The 17,097-nt window shown below is 35.9% G+C and overlaps 2 protein-coding genes across 2 annotated transcripts; both read left to right on the top strand.

Annotated features, from left to right (window-relative positions):
• The first annotated feature begins 474 nt into the window (after positions 1 to 474).
• nudt21 (nudix hydrolase 21) lies at positions 475 to 5,184 on the top strand. Its single transcript, XM_044097995.1, has 8 exons — positions 475 to 696; positions 2,063 to 2,071; positions 2,103 to 2,264; positions 2,342 to 2,405; positions 2,479 to 2,568; positions 3,389 to 3,464; positions 3,562 to 3,676; positions 4,878 to 5,184. Exons 1-8 carry the CDS (start codon positions 575 to 577, stop codon positions 4,897 to 4,899), a joined length of 660 nt encoding a protein of 219 aa, XP_043953930.1. The 5' UTR covers positions 475 to 574; the 3' UTR covers positions 4,900 to 5,184.
• Positions 5,185 to 6,831: 1,647 nt separating this feature from the next.
• Positions 6,832 to 16,125, top strand: ogfod1 (2-oxoglutarate and iron-dependent oxygenase domain containing 1). The gene is made up of 13 exons (XM_044138118.1): positions 6,832 to 7,092; positions 9,500 to 9,645; positions 9,719 to 9,765; positions 11,780 to 11,880; positions 11,963 to 12,079; positions 12,163 to 12,254; positions 12,332 to 12,460; positions 13,757 to 13,870; positions 13,946 to 14,025; positions 14,092 to 14,351; positions 15,600 to 15,728; positions 15,815 to 15,873; positions 15,948 to 16,125. The coding sequence occupies exons 1-13, from the start codon at positions 6,933 to 6,935 to the stop codon at positions 16,101 to 16,103; spliced, it is 1,590 nt and encodes a 529-aa protein (XP_043994053.1). The 5' UTR covers positions 6,832 to 6,932; the 3' UTR covers positions 16,104 to 16,125.
• The last annotated feature ends 972 nt before the right edge of the window (positions 16,126 to 17,097 follow it).

The raw sequence follows: 17,097 nt of genomic DNA, 5'->3' as shown, positions 1-17,097 counted from the left end.
ACAAGAATTAACCAGACACAAACACTTCCGTGTTAATTTAATACGTTTTTAAATGAAAAAAAATTATTTGGAAATAGTTGGGGGGTTTTTTGCGTGATTTTGTTATTTTTTAATTATTTTATTTATAGAATTATCTTTAAAATACAACCATTTCTATATATTTTAGTCTGTCTGATGATGTAATTTTCAAATATAAATGAAATACTTTTTTACTTTAATTTCTTGGACGGCTAAATTTTACTTTTACTTGAGTAAATATAAGCTGAAGTAGTTCTAATCTTACTTGAGTATAATTTTCGGGTACTCTCCTCACCTTTGTGAGTGTTTATATTTGGTAATGAACGCCAAGCTGTTTACTTTTTGTGACTCTCTGGTTCTAAACACACCGGGACCAGCAGGGGTCGCTGCCGAGGACATCAAGCAAACCGCGCTGTTTTCACCCGGAAGAGGAAGAACAAAAGAGACGGGGTCTGTGCAGTGGAGCGCTCGGTGTGTTTTTTCTCTTTTGTTAGTCAGTAGATTAATCAGGTTTCCTGCCTTTTATCTGCAGGAGTTTTCATACTAGTAGGAAAGGATGTCGGTCGTGCAGCCCAGTCGCTCGTCCACCGGGTGGCCGCGCCGCGGCGGAGAGCAGTTCGGGGGCAAATACATCAGCGGGCCCGCTAAACCGCTCACCCTGGAGCGGACCATCAACCTGTGAGTCCAGTACCGCCTGCAGCCCTCAGTCTGGGTACTAATGTGGAAAAGTGTCCGGAACGACTGAGGCAGTTCTGACTGTGACAGATGATTTATTTTGATGCAGATCTGTGCAATATTTTGACCAAAATCTTTTAAAAAAAAATCACAAATGTCTGACTTTTGAAGGCGGTATTTGGGCTTTAGTTAGCATTGGCAAACATAAGGGAATATTATTTATCAATGAAGTGGAAGGTAATGCATAAAATGTGTGATTTTTATCTAAATTGCTCTAAATAGTTACACTTAACTCATTTGTTGGCTTTTAATGTATAAAATACCAAGTTTAAATGACAAAATTGTACACAATCTTTCTGATCCACTGCAGATTTATAGACTAAGTAATCGGTGCTTAATTAAAAATTTTTATCCGTATTGATTAAACCCATTTAATGACGTTTTGCTTATATAAATTTGAAATAGATTGGAATTTAATTAATTAAATAGCCATTTTTCAGCTATAAATTAAGCCTCTCAATGCAGAAAATAATAATTTCAACTATTATAACATGCTGTTTAAATCCTATTTCAAAACTTTACACCACATTTCTGACCTCCAGCAAATTTTGTATTAAATAATCAGTGTTAATTGCATAATAATTTATAATTTGTGTTATGTTACTGTGATTAAACCTTCAGTAAATGTGTTTTGATTAATTATCTACATATTATTACATAAAATAGTATAATTGAATTAATTGAGTTTTCCTCTTTTACCTAAAAGTTAAACATCTCAATGCAGAAAATTAAAATTTTTCTGTGGAGTACAAGTAGACTGCAGGAGTTTAAAAGCAAAACATTTCTTTTAATCTATGTAAATTTACATTAAAACATGTAAAAAATATTCACCCAAAAGAAAACATTCAGGTAATGACTGGTATAATTTCTAATTAGTTTTATGTGTTCTGATTAAACCTTTAGCAAATGTTTTCTATTAAAGTTCCATATTTTTGGAGTTTAAAATAGATTATAATTGAATAGTCCTTTTTTATGCTAAAAGATAATCTCCTCAATGTAGAAAATGATAATTTTATGATCAAAACTTTACATGGAGTAAAAACACATTCTGTTTGAATTTGGAATATTTTATGTAAAAGTTGAAAACGATGCTCGAAAAGCTATATTCTAGATTTCTGATACAAAGTAACAGGCTTTCTAGGATGAACATTTTGCCTAGAAAAGAACGGTGGTCACACATAAAATCTGTTGATTTTGTGTTTCATTCATTCAGTAAAGTTGTGCAGTGGATTAAAATTAGAGTGAACTCCCTACTCACTCAAAACACTGATCTAAATGTATTATTTTTTACCAAAATGCTATATTCTAGATATCCTCTCACAAAGTAACAGGCTTCTAGGATGAGCCTCTTTGCCTAGAAAAGACAGCTCTGTGGCCGCCAGGTTCCAGAGAATGCGTGAAGAGTTTGATAAGATGGGCATGCGCCGGACAGTAGAGGGAGTCCTCATCGTTCACGAGCACAGGCTGCCTCACGTTCTCCTGCTGCAGCTGGGCACAACGTTTTTCAAGCTGTGAGTGGCTGGTGCTGCTGCAGGAAGCAGCTCTAGTCGGCAGAGAGGCTCGCTTACAGGTTGTGTCTGTCCTGCAGGCCTGGTGGAGAGCTGAATCCTGGAGAAGACGAGGTGGAGGGTCTGAAACGCCTGATGACTGAGGTAGCCGCTGTTTGATTCTGCCTCTGTGATTGGTGTGAAACTGACCTGCGTTAACCGTCTGACTGGTTATTAGATCCTCGGGCGGCAAGACGGGGTGAAGCAGGACTGGGTGATAGATGATTGCATCGGTAACTGGTGGCGCCCCAACTTTGAACCTCCGCAGGTTGGTATGCCAAGGAATTTGTTTACATATTTATGTAATGCACACATTTGTTGCAGAATCCAACACAGGGAAGACGTTTCCTGTTTCCTCCCACAGATCCTCAGTAATGTTGGAGTTTGTTTAGGTTTTATGTTGATAAACTGAAGATTTAAAGATGACCTATTGTATTTCCCTGAAGGCTATGATGGGTTTATGGGGTGTACAGAGCATTTAAATTAATTTTTGCACAAAATCATTCTTAGACAAAGAAATTTTAGTCTGGTTTTAGTCTAGTTTGGGGCTTCTTCTCACTTTAAATCCAAATAAGCTGCTGCTCACCACGCCTCATAATTCAAGATTTACACTTGCACATAAAAATGGCTGCAAACAGATGTGCAACTATACAACCAAACATCTCTGAAAGGTAGAAGTAGAGCCTCCTGCACAATCAACATCAAAGCAGCAAGTTGTTTTTTGGTTGCTCAAACAATCCAAAACAATTCCTTTCCAGAAGCCACTGTGCAGAGCATACAGCAGGAAAACCTATTTGAGCTTAGCTTGTGTTGCTAGGTAACGGGCTGGGCTTTGCTGGGGTTGCTAGGTGACAGGGCAGTGCCTTCTGATTTGTAAAGGTTTTTAAATCGACTCATTTTCCAGACATCAAATAACGTAAGTTTATTTTCTGGGTGGTTTACTTTTAAGGACATGGACTGTGTTTTTTAGAAGCAGTAAAGACCCAAAATGGAAGCACAAAAAGTCCAAAATGTGAATCTTGCCCAAGAGGTTCCCTTTAAATCCATGTTTTCATGAGTGAACTAATGCGGTGCTTTTCATCTTCCAGTACCCGTACATTCCAGCTCACATCACTAAACCTAAGGAGCATAAAAAGCTCTTTTTGGTTCAGCTGCAGGAGAAAGGTCAGCATTTCATTTTATTACCTCAAAAGTGCTGAAAACTACAATTATAAAATGAGGACAAACGTCTCTGCATTTAAAATCTATAATATTCCCACAGCATTATTTGCCGTTCCCAAAAATTATAAGCTGGTGGCTGCTCCGTTGTTTGAACTGTACGACAACGCTCCTGGATATGGACCGATCATTTCCAGTCTACCGCAGCTACTGAGCAGGTAAAGCATATTTTATTAACATCGTCCAGCTCTGTGATGAAGGACGCACAAACTTTTATTCTGGCTATTTGGCTACCAGAAACATTCAAATTTTCTTCCTTGGTTAATTTTTACTGACGATGAAGATGAGTAAGGGGTCAAAGATAAAGAAGGTTTTGATTTTTTATCATGACTTCAATTCAAAGAGCCACTTCTGCCTCTGATGGTACAAAACACAATTTCTCTGAAGTTGAAAACAAATGGTTTTATGAGCGTTTTTAATTTTGAAAGCCAATGCGACGAAGCTGAAATTCTGTTACATTTTCAAATTGTAGAGTCATCTGGCTTTACAAAGGACAGAAAACTTTATTTTGTAGATTAAAGCTGGTAAAGACCCAAAATGGAAGCACAAAAAGTCCAAAATGTGAATCTTGCCCAAGAGGTTCCCTTTAAATATAAACCACATAGTTTGAATCTACAAAAATCATGAAATTATTCATTATTCGTCAAAATGCATCAACACAACGAATCAAGTGTGACATTAAAAACCAAGCACTTGACGAAGTTTGGCTACATCGAGGCTCAGTGCAGGAACAAAAGGACATCCGGAGCAGCTAGATAGCAGGTAAAGCAGCGCACTATTACAAACACTCACTCGGATTAGCATCACGGTCAGAAAGCTAAACAAATAATCCAAAAAAATTATTCAGGTTTTCTCCCAAAAATTATAAGCTGGTGGCTGCTCCGTTGTTTGAACTGTACGACAACGCTCCTGGATATGGACCGATCATTTCCAGTCTACCGCAGCTACTGAGCAGGTAAAGCATATTTTATTAACATCGTCCAGCTCTGTGATGAAGGATGCACAAACCTTTATTCTGAATTTATTGTCAGATCATTTTTCCACTTTGCTAGATAACATTGTATTATTTATACTTAAATCCAAAAAATTAACAGCCATTCCAGGCGATCGGCAGAGATCGGCCTCATGGATGATTGGTATCAGAGTCGGCAGCAAAAAGCCTGATTGGAGCATCTCTACATAAAACCATCAGAAGAGCTACTAAAATCACTTATTCCCTTTATGATTAAAAAAATGCTTCTTATCAAACCATCATTATAAATTTGCAAACCTACAAAGTCATGGCTCTCCGTCTAAGCCGACACCAATAATCAGAGTTGAAGGGTTTCAGGTTGTACCTGTTTTGTCTGTTTTCCTCAGGTTCAACTTTATCTACAACTAACCTGACCGACAGTGTGGCTGTCTCTGTGAGTGCAGCCAGAAGCATTGTGCTGAAAGGACGTCGTCTCTCGTTTATCTTTTACAAAACCAACACCTGTTATGTCTGGTAAATAGAAAGTCTACGGGGTTGTTGTTGGAGAAAATGACACGGTCCGAGTTGTTTTTGTTTTATTTTTTAAACTTGTGAAGCTGCAGCCTTTTGTAGTATGCAGGTCTTTATTCCAGAATCTGGTTTTATGTTTGCCTAAAGGTTGACAATGTTTGATTAAAAAAAATTACAACATTGTGTTTCCTGTTGTTTTAACCTGTAACAATGCTGTCTTTTTTAAAATAAAGCTGTGTTTTGAGTATGTTTTTATAAAGTTAGAGGTACTGAATGTTGATAAGCACTTTTTAAAAATCTGCCAAGTTTATGCTTTTAAACACAGAGGAAGGGCTTTGCAGCGTAATAAAAATAAACCCATGTTAATGCCATCTTAGAAGCAGGTGTTTATTAAAGCTTCTTTAGCAGTTTATACTGGAAAAATAAATAAATTAATTCAGGATAAATAAAAAACCATCCACAGCATTTATTTAAATCAAACTACTTTAGGATCAATGGGCAACATGAAAAATGCTTTTTAAAATAGACTTCACTTCCAGTAATGTGTTGTATTCATGACTTTTGTTTATTTTTACCACTAAACAAAATTAATTTTGTGGAAATCTGGGTTTCAGGCACCCAGCTGCACATAATGGAGAAATTTGCCCTGGGATTTGTAATACAGGCAGATTTAAATTAAGCGCCAATAAGATTTTATCAGTTATTTAAAAATAAAAATGATGTTATAGGGCTTCTGAAAATCTTTACCTCAGAAATAATAATCAAATTATTACAGGTTTTTTAATTACAGTGTTATATTCTGTGATGCATTGTACTGTCAGACTCTGCCGTGTACTAACTAAGTGATTACATGGAAATGCAATGCTGGAGTAATGAGAAATGTAATTATTCATAAATGCAGGTGATTCAAATGGACATACCTGCTGTTTGTAAGGCAGAAGGAGTTCATTTCATTAGTAAGTTAGACATTTTTGTGCTTTTTTGTAAGTACTGTCCTATCCTTCATTTGTCTTTGTCTCTTATTATACAATATTCTGGACATTTATTCAAAGTAGAGCAATCGCTGTTGGACATTACCTTTGTCTCACATTAGTACTTAAGATGATTCACTGAAGCCACTAACTGAATTAAACGGTGAATATTTATTTCTTTTTGAAAGTAATAAACATGTTGAACGTAAATTTAACATGTTTTGATATACAGTGAATCCTAGAAGGATTGATAGGCTTGTTTGGATTCTAAAATACTTTCATTTGATCAATAAGTCATTGATATTATAAGTGGCCTGTTTAAAATTATTTCTATGTTTCTCACTCAGTGGAAAGAAAAAAAAACAACTACTTTCATGATGCTGGCTCTTTTTTTATGGTCAGACTTTGGAAAATGTTTTACCTTTTGTTAAAATGCTGACTTCATGTCAGAATTCTATTAAGCCAGAATTTTCATTTTTTAGAAGCTCAAATCCTCTTCAGTGAAATACATTTAAAAATCTTAATGAATCTTATTGCAGGATTTTTTTAAAAAATATACTTTATTTTGAACAAATAACATTATAAAGAAATGAATTTAATACTATAATGTCCGATTACATTAAACATAAATTAACAGAGGAATAATGGTATAAAAATATATTTTAAAAAATCACAAAAGCTGATGTTACTAAAAGATCTTGCAATTTAAAGTAAATAAAATAAATGTACAAATAAATATGTATAATATATTAATATTTAGTTTTTAGTCTATACAAGCAATATTATTTTCCTAACAAATGTGTAAAAGTACATAATAACGAGTCTGTTACAACTAAAAGAAAAACAATACAGCCTGACAGTCATCACACCGGGCATCTGAGGGCTGACCTCTGACGTCATTTACCCGCGACGCCCCTTCCACGCTGTCTGTAAAGTTTGTGTTGGAGAGATTTCCCAGCTATGAGCTGCAAGCGAGCGCAGAATGAGAGCGGAGACACGGACAAGAAGAAGAAGAAGAGGAGCAGCGTGGAGACCGTGGATCTCTGTGGAGCCGTGGAGGAAGAGGAGGTGAAGCGAGCGGTGAAGGAGGCGTGGAGCAACAGGACCCATTACAGCAAAGGCTAGTGAAACACAACGCGTTTCCCGTGGACTGGTCATGTTTGTAGTACTATTATTAGGTCAATCCAGAGGCACCTGGAGGTGTTGATGGGTGGGCAGATGGAGACCGTGATGGTTCCACTCTAAAACTACAATTTTGTACGATTCATTTATTCACGTTGCTATGGCGAAACTTGACATTTTTGCCTGATTAAATGATTGAGATGGCGAGCTCTTTTTTGTGGCAATCTTTTCTACCTGTTCGTTTTGTTACAATCCAAAAACACAAACCCTTGGGGAAAGAGAGTACATATATAATGTATAAGAACCACGTCTCGCTGCAGTAACTTTAACTCAGGTGTCTAAACGTTTCGGCTCGGGGGGCCAAAATGTCAGGTTGCAACTACTCCGAGGGCCACAAACTGCTTAGTATTTTTTTATATATATAATTACAACTATTTTTATTTTTACTTGCTAAATAAACAAACTAAGCACGCATTATTTTAGCTAAATAAGCAAAGCTGTTTGTAGCTTTAAAACAAAAGAGGGTCTTGCCAGATTAAAAACTGGCATACCATATGCTCCATTTTTCATCTTTTAATAGATTCTTTTTGTATCTTTTTTTTTTTTGCCATACGAACAGTTTATTAAACGGTCGTTCCTGCATTTTGGTAAAAACCACTGGATGTTTTCGACTCTTGTTACTGATAAAGTAAATTAAAAGGAAAACCGTGGATAAATACTTTGTGCTGCACGTTACATTTTCCATATTAATATTTTAATTGTCTGTGTCTTTCTTAAACAGACAGGCATCAATGAAAATTTCACCGATATTGATTTTGAATGTGAATCTACATGAACCGTCAAACCGTTTTAAGCTATTGTAGAACTGTAATCAGGGGCCGCCCAAAATTGTTCTGAGGGCCGCAAATGGCCCCCAGACCGCACTTTGGACACCCCTGTTTTAACTACTCTGACTGTAATTAGTCCTCTCTAAACCATTTCTTCAGTTCATTCAGGTTTACAGGTAGGGCTGTCAAGATAACAAATTTTTCTGAACAATAAATTGTCCTAGAAATATTTTAAATAAACCGTAATATTGTTATTTTTGAGATCATTTTCAGCTAATATATTAATAATGGAATATTAATTCAATAAACCTTTTACTGGAACTGGAAAACGTTTTAAATATTCAAAATAAACAACAACAAAAAACAAACAAACACCAAAACATAATTAAAATAAATTCTGAAGTCTCTGTAAACTGAATTGTCCTTCAAAAAAAGTTCTAGTTGAGACCAAAGTGCCAGACTGAAAACCTTTGTCATCCAGTTTCTGGTAGAAAGAGAGACAAATGGAAATTATTGAGCTTGTTTTAAATGATCATGCAATTAATTGATTTGTTGCTTATTGTGACAGGCCCATAGTGGCACAAATCTGGTTCTAGTCAGAATATAATAAAGGACAATAAAATGTGCTGTCTGTAAATGCAGTCGATGACGCATAAGAACACATGATTTATATCTGGTTCTGTTTACATATGTTTCATTAGAGGTTGAGATTTGTGCTTTTTTGTGTGTGTTGGGTTGGTTTTATGTTGTTTAGGCTGGAAATTGTCAGTCAGATCTGGCAACCCGGCCAGTGAAGATGAGAACCTTCCTCACCTGACATCAACCCGATCCAACTCGTAGTCAGTTTGGGTGGCTATGTTGGTCACTGATTTTTTTTCCCTTTCTTTAAATGTTCGAAATGTTTATTGGAAAGTTTTGAGTTGTTCATAATTCTCACTTAAACAGATTAAAATAGAATGATGAGAAAATGTGTATTTTCCAATTCTTTGCTTCGTAATTCTGCAGATGTAGATATTTTTCCCAAAAAACTCACTTATGCTTTTTTTAAAAACTTATATTTGAGATTTATTTGCAATTTGGATTAACAGAGAGTAGTTTGTGATTAACATAAATAATCCTCATAATAAATCAGACTTTCCTTATAATTAATTGTGCACTCAGATCAGATCAGTTTTGTCCAAACTTTCTGCCATAAAGGCCAAAATCTTTACCTTGAAGCACATGGGGTCACAAAAATGTTACATATTTTTATAACAAACTTTGTCTGACTTTATTATTTTGTCTGCTCAATAATAAATTTAAAAAATATGATTTTATTAAAATCAACAAAATAGTTTAAGTAATTCTATAGAAAACATTTGCTTTTGGACACCCATGATGCTATATTCCTTCTTTTTCTCTTAAGAAAACAGTCAAAAAAGTTATTTTTCCTGTGCAGGTTTGATTAATCTTTCATTCCTTATTGACATTCGCAGTCATCATGTTAGGTTAGCTGTCTTTGTATAGCTGGCCTTTCAAAATGGAGGTGAATATATTCTGAAAACATCTTTATTTGTTCTTGTGTAATTGTTGCTGCAGGAGATCTGGAGTTGGACTGCCACCCTTTCCCTCACTGCATAATCAAGAACTTCCTGAGCAGCCAAACCTTTGTAGAAAACCTGCAGAGAGAGCTGCTGGAGCTCAACTTCAACGAGAAATCAAACGATCTGTACAAATTTAAACAGGTGACCATCAAACCCTGGTTTATTTCTCCTGGAATGTGGTCAATTATTAATTATTTTGTTTATTCTCTTTAAGTCAGATGATCTGAAGAAGAAAAAAGAACCACACATTGCAGCAATAAGGTAACAAAAGCAATAAATCCAGATCGGTATGAAACATTTAAATGCTTTCTGTTAATAAAAAAAGAAATCAATTTTTGGCAAAAAAAAAAAACAACAAAAAACCAAGACGTCCTGTTTCTATTCATATGTGTGGTTATTGTCTCACAGTTTTGGCGCTGATGTGACATTTAATGGGTGGTTAATCTCTTCTGCTCCTGCACCTGATCCAGAGCTAATCCCCAATACCAGACACACAAACCTACTTCTACTGTAATCAATATTTCCTACCTGACAGAGCGGCCTCTTTTTAAACACATTACAGAAGCAGGTGCATTACTGACGGCTGAATTCAGCTCAAACTTCAGAGCAGACAAGAGGATTAACAGGAAAACTCTGCCTTTTCTGCTGTTCTACTTTTTTCAGATAATGTGAGGAAAATACATAAAGTGCAACTAAATTAAAAGATGCTTTCATATTTATACTGTTATTGTCTAACGGCAGAAAATCTTGTCATTAATTGAAGAGCAAAGATTAATTCTAGTTAGTATAAAATAATTAAATAGAGGCAACATAAATGTTTTGACCATTGTGTTAATCTCTTTAAAAATATTGCAATTGGATTTCTTTTACAATAAAAAAGCACAAAAACAAAACTCGACCCACACCAAAGGAGCCATCTACATAAAAAATAAATAAATAAAAAATAAATGGGGCACCAGATATGTGAAAAAGACCAGATTAGTAGAGTCAGTTCTTTCATACAGAAATTTAAAAAATTGTTTTATTTCTTAAAAAAAAAAAAAATTATGATCACTCATTTGATTTTCATAACACACAGTGTGGGAATCACTTCATTAGAAAACAAGCTTAAATTCAGTCATTAAGACCTCATATAAGTCATATTCGGTCTATAAGATTCTATCTGACATTGTCTTAAAACAGTAAGTTGTAATGTTTCATATTTCTGTTCACATTTAATCTATTTTTGAGAAAAGCATTTTAGGCTTAATGTACGCATTGCTAACTGAAAAAGGTTTGTGTAACTAATATGATTCGTTATTATGATTATTTATTCACAAATGGCCTATTTATTAATTTATGAATCTTTGAATTCGTTGATTTAATGGTTGCCTCCACCAGGGGGCGCCAGAGATTTATCACCTCTAATGTCGTCATTGGACCGCTTCTTGTGATAAGTGAAGGACATTGAGAGTGCTTGGTGAAGGGAGTGTAATAATACCATGATGATTTAAATAAGTTAAAATGAGCTGCAGACCGGCCAGTGTAAAATTGTAGTTATTGTAATAACTGCAGTGAACATAAAGTAAGAAAAACCGAATGTCCTATGTTTTGCTACTGGATATGGTAACCAGTTAATGTTTTATCTTCATGATTTAAAAAAGGATAAACGAGTTATCCACCTAGGTATTCATTTCTGCTCCTGACAAAGAGAGATAATGTGTGTTGACAGGAATTTAAATATTGTTTATTTCTTTCTGCACTAGTTTGTCTTGTTTTTTTACATGTGTATGGACAGGTTAAATAAATTAAATACATAAATAAATCATAAAGCTTATTTATTGTAATTTTTTTCTACAGCACTATTTACCTTCATTATTGGTTTAAATTTTTTTTTCATGTTTAAAATATGTGTGATTTATTGATTATGATTTTTAATCTAATGTATTGCATTAACTTTCATTTTTGAGTGAACTACGTTTAAAAAGCTTTACCAACATAGAAATATTGACATTCTTATTACGGAGAGCTGTAATTCTGATTAAATATAAGATATAAATACCAAACAAATTGTCTCCATTCACAAACACAAGGCACTGACTTTATAAGCTGGCACACCTATTAATGCGATCCAGCCTTGGGGATTAAATGCTGCTATTAAATATACAATAAGATTTGCCCCCCTCTGTTTGTTATCATCTATAATTCATGTAGCAGCAAATGTCATGGTAGGTTGTCGTGTGTTTGTTGTCTCTGAGTTTTACTATTGTGTTGAGTGTTTCTTCTTCTTCTTCAGGGCGGCTCTGTTTGGGCGTTTCCGCTCCTGGCTCGGGGACGTGTTGGGGGTCAAGCTGGAGCCCACCGTGGATATTTCTTGTGCTAAATATGAGTATACAGGTGAGATTTAAACTCAACCCCAGAGACTTGGAGGAAGTCGCTGCATTTGGTGACAGTAAATCGCATTTTGTGTCATTTCAAGATGTTCTTTTGTGCCATGATGACGAGTTGGAGGGAAGGCGCGTAGCTTTCATTTTGTATCTTGTACCTCCATGGCAGAGCAGCGACGGAGGCAGCCTTGATCTCTACTCCACAGACAGTAGGAACCTCTCTGTGTGTGTGTGTGTGTGCGTGTGTGTATGTGTGTGCAGCTGTATTGTTCACTGTCAACACTGTCATCAGGTCACTTCCAGCCGGAGAGTATTGTGAAGTCACTCGTACCGTGTTGGAACACCCTGGTCCTGTTCGAAGTGTCTCCAGTATCTTTTCACCAGGTCAGGATTTGGGTTTGTAACTCTCAGTATGGGGTTGGTTTGAGCTGATTTTTTTGTTGTTGATTTTTTATCTGCAGGTTTCTGAAGTTTTGTCGCAGGACAAGTGCCGTCTGTCTCTGAGCGGCTGGTTTCATGGACCCTCTCTGGAGCGTCCTCCTCGTTTTAAAGAGCCGTCCATCCTCAAGCATCCACACTTACCCAGAGATGTGAGTGCTTTTGGGAAAGAGACATTCAAATCTCAGATTGTTACATACCAGATCTGATTTTTGATATTAGACTTTTTTTTTTCTAGCTTATTTTTCTTTGTTTTTTTTTTTTTTAAGAAATTCTAAATTACAAAAAATATTTTTAAAAAGTGGGTTTTATTTCACTCGCTCCTTCTGTGAGTTGTATGATGGTGTATAAGGGCCAATTAAACAATAATTGTTCTATTATGATAGCATAGTAGAGCTAGACACTATGACTAAAAAACATATCAAGTGTTTTTATCAGTGGATATCAATAATTATTGATAAGGTTTTACTGTCAAGCTGAAGATGTGATCTTTCCCACTTTTATCCAGAGTTTTCACTCCGCTTTATTTTTTCTATTTTTAAGCAGTTACGAGGCACAATAGTGAAAATTTAAACTGCTGCTGCTCCAGTTAACAGGTTGTTGCTAGGTAACTAAAGAGCGAGTTGCTAGGCAACCAAGAGTGAGAGAGTGAGTTGATTCCACCAACCTATTTTAGTCAGCTTTTGAGAGGTTGAGCGGCTAAAACCTTTCCTCTGCCTACATCCCCCAGAATGCTGTGCAGCTCTGGATTGGAGTTCAGTAAAATTATTGAGTATTCTATCAGACGTATTATCGATTATTGATTAATGACTTTTTTATTTTAATCATCAAGTCTAGGTATGATTACTGCATTCTATAGATGCAGTAATCATGTAATACTATATAATTACTTTTTCTTTTTTCCTTGCTTGAAATCCTGTAAGATACTTGAATTTAATCAATTAGGTGTTACATTCTATATGTTAAACAACATTTTTGGCAGTGGGTGATTTTCATGTTGTTAATTAGTGTTTTGTTATCAGGTTTATAGGGTGTGTGTAAGAGAGAGATTTAAAAACATAACATTTTGTTATATTTTAATTTACCTTGTCTCTGCTGTAAAATACAGAATATAATCACAGGACATTAATAACTGTAAAAGATTAAATGAAACCATATAATTGTGAATTGAAACTTTTGTTTTTTTAGCTCATTTGTATTGCTTTTATTCCAAAGTGTGCAGCTGGAAAACTAAAACCTACCTTAAAATGCTTAAATTTGTCTGTTCAGAAAACTCAATAAACTCATTTGAGAACTGTATGTTATATTTACTGGAGTTGTTTAAAAATTCATTTAGTCTGAATCAGTTAAATGTGACAAAAAAAAAAGAAGTAAAAACGGGGAAGTCAGTAAGCGGGTAATACAGCCCATTAATTGCGTAACGTCCAGCTTGTTTTTGCTCCTGACAGGAGACTGTGCTGCTTGAGTGGGTCAATCCTTTATACCTGGATATTTCCTACCAAGAGCAGATCCAAACTGAGTTTGAAGACAACTCTGAAATTCAGCTCAAAGATTTTCTAAAGGTAACAGCTCTGCCTTCGTCTTCACTTCCTGTACCCAGGTATTCCTCCAGGCTTATTGTCAGATTATTTCCTCAGGAGGAGAAGTTCAGGGAAGTGAGTGAAGCTCTGCGACAGACTGGCATTCAGTGGATGAAGAGAGATCCACCCAATAAAAGGTGGGTGACGTCGGCCAGCTCTGCGGTTTCACGTTTAGCGGATTCTCATGCTAAATGTTGTTTTAGGTGTTATGAATCGGCCTCTGTTGACTCCCTGCCGGAGTGTGTGAGTGTGTGCTGGGAGCTGCTCCGCTCAGAGGCCTTCTTCCTCCTCCTCTCCAACTTCACCGGCCTCCGGCTGCACTACCTGTGTCCGGCAGATGAGGAGGACGAAGAGAGAGAGACGAAGGACGACAAAGAGGAGGGGGAGGTTGCAGGAACGTCAACAGAATCGCCATCATCGTCATCATCATCATCAAAGGCAGGCACCGAGAGCGGAGGGAAAAGTATGTGAAAATGTACTCCAATTAACAATTATTTTAGAAATCAATAATCGATTATTTAGATTTAAAAAAAACTGGCACATTCTGCTGATTTTTAAGTTTAACCACTCAAGCCTACATTACACAGCATTAGAAATACATTGCATTGTGGCCAGCTTTTAATATATTTCTAATATATCAGAAATTGAAGCTTTTTTTGCCTGTAACGCAGCTTTCCTTTACTTGATCATTTGTAGCGAAGGATCCACCTGTACACATCTAAAAAATAAATAAATAAAAAAAATATATAAAACATACTTATAACATCAACATTGTGTTATAAGCTCAGCTCTTTCTTCTTGACTGAGATTTTTGTTTTTACAGATTTTAAATCGGCTTAAGGTAAAACTATACCACTTGGTGAGATCTGGGTCGAACATATCAAGGTTTATTATTATCTTAAGTGCAAACTATATGTATTATGTAACCCTTCTATGTTCATCTCAGGTGCAGTAGGTCGACTTCACAACAGACATATTCAGGTTCACTGTATTTATTCTAAGAAAAGAGAAAATCAAGTTGGTGGTTAACATCAGTTCAGCAGCTTCTGCCTCTATACATTAAATTAAATATAATAAATAACTCAGAATAAACCACAAAGCAATATGTCCCAATGAGAAGTTAGCAGAAGTTAACATTTGTAGCTAAAATGGGCAACATTAACAATAATAACATTTAGAAACAAACAAAACGTAACAAATTTACTCAGATTTCATCTGTCAAATTTGTCCAACATATATTTTAAAATATAATACTTGTAAAGAAAACACAGAGCTCATTTGATACATACCACAGTTACCGATGGCAACAGAGAAAAGGGGGAGGAGCTGTCAGTTACCGGTTACTATGGTAACCACCAACTGCCAACAGCAGCGTAGCAGAACTTAAAACAACTTGTTGACTAAACAAAATAAAGTCAAATTAATAAATTTTGACAAACTTCACATGTATAATATTGTTAAAATAAAACCCTGCTTTATATATATATTATAGAGTTTTGGCTTAATTACTGCTCTAAATATGTTTCTTTTCCAGCAAAATTGCCGATTTGTGAGTCCGTATTCTCCATTTGAAGATTAATCGATCAGTAAATTTGTTGAGGATTGTTTCACGTTCAGTTAATCATGATTAATCCGGTTAATCGTTTCAGCCGTAGTTGAAACGTTTGCTCAGTCACAGGTTTGTTTGTTCGTGTGGTCTGATCTTCTTCAGAGCTGAGCTCGCCTGTGTGTTGTGGAGAAGTGCGTCGCTGGTCTCATGGTGGCTACACTCTGTTGCATGATGCTGAGGCTGCACAGGCGGAGTACGCTCTGGACCTCATCCTGCCGTTTGGCTGTGCAGGTGAAACCCAAACACACACACACACACATTGTGTAAAATGACCCTTAAGTTTTTGCTGTAATACTCACAGAATGAATGTCTCACAGAGTGGGAGGCAGAGTTTGGGGGTTTCACGTGTTATGTTGCCAACGAAGAAGATGAGGAGGTAAGTGTTGACAGGTATAAAGGCAAATATTTGCCCTGTACATCTGTGAAGATCATTAATTTATCATTTTTCAGCTTCTCACTGTGTATCCAGAGGACAACTCCCTCGCTCTCGTCTACAGGGACAAAGAAACCCTCAAATTTGTCAAGCACGTCAACCACAAAAGCTCCCTGGATGACAGTTCCACCTCCAGAGAGTTTTATGACTTCTCTTTTGTCTACTATGAATAAACATATTTTTGTCCTCGTGTATGTTTGAGTTTTTTTCCCATAAATATTATGCTAGGTATTGAAAGATGGACGTTAATATTCATGTTGAACTTCATATTTTAGAAATATAGTATGAATATAAATTGTATTGGTAAATAACTACTTTTAAAATATGTTTAACAGTCAAAATAGATATAATTCTATCAACATCCTGAGCTTATCCAAATCTGCTGGTAAATGATCCAGAAAGAAACCCAAACATATAAATAACTTTATTTAAAATTCAAATTGGTTTCCAACTTCTCATGTAGCAGAGTGAGATTTTGCCATGAATTTATATTTAGCCCCTTTTGCCTACTTCCCCTAAATAAAAGCCAACATTTGGCTTGAGTTGTGTGGAGAGGCTTAAAGCAGCATTGGGTTATGCAGAGGTGAAGGTCATAGGTCACAAAAATCAATGAAGCCTCCAGTACAAACTTCACAGACTCGTAGTTCAACAAGATAATTGATAGTTGTATATTTGGCCCAACTACATAACCATGTGTATGGTGGAAAACAAACACTACAGATCACCTTGAATGCATAATGTCTACAGGGAAACATGGTAGTGGCACCATCATGCTGTGAGACCGGAAAGCTGGATGAAGCAAAAATATTGGAGGGTGTAAATGACTAAAGGTTCACCTGCCAAGCAGAACAACACTAAATATTCAGTCAGAGCTACAATGAAAGGGGTGGCAAAGAAACAGGGGCCTTGACATTTAACGTTATTGTAAATTGACAAAATACGAAAGAGTTCAAGTGCTTTTGCAAAGCACTGTTTGAGATTAATATCATCCTCTTCATATGATTGAGCCAATGTGTCTTTTGCTTCAGGAGCTTGTTAAACATATAGCAGTGCCTATATGCTCATTATTTTTGTAAGATTTCTAAATGAGAGCCATTAAACAACCGATTCTTAACTTGACAAGATAATGATGTAAAATAATCCACACCAACAAAACCAGGGCAAAGT

Source organism: Gambusia affinis, linkage group LG02 (genome assembly GCF_019740435.1).
Source record: "Gambusia affinis linkage group LG02, SWU_Gaff_1.0, whole genome shotgun sequence".
In the NCBI taxonomy this organism is placed as follows: Eukaryota; Metazoa; Chordata; class Actinopteri; order Cyprinodontiformes; family Poeciliidae; genus Gambusia; species Gambusia affinis.
The sequence above is the reverse complement of the archived record's forward strand: the minus strand, read 5'-3'. Positions and strand labels throughout refer to the sequence as shown.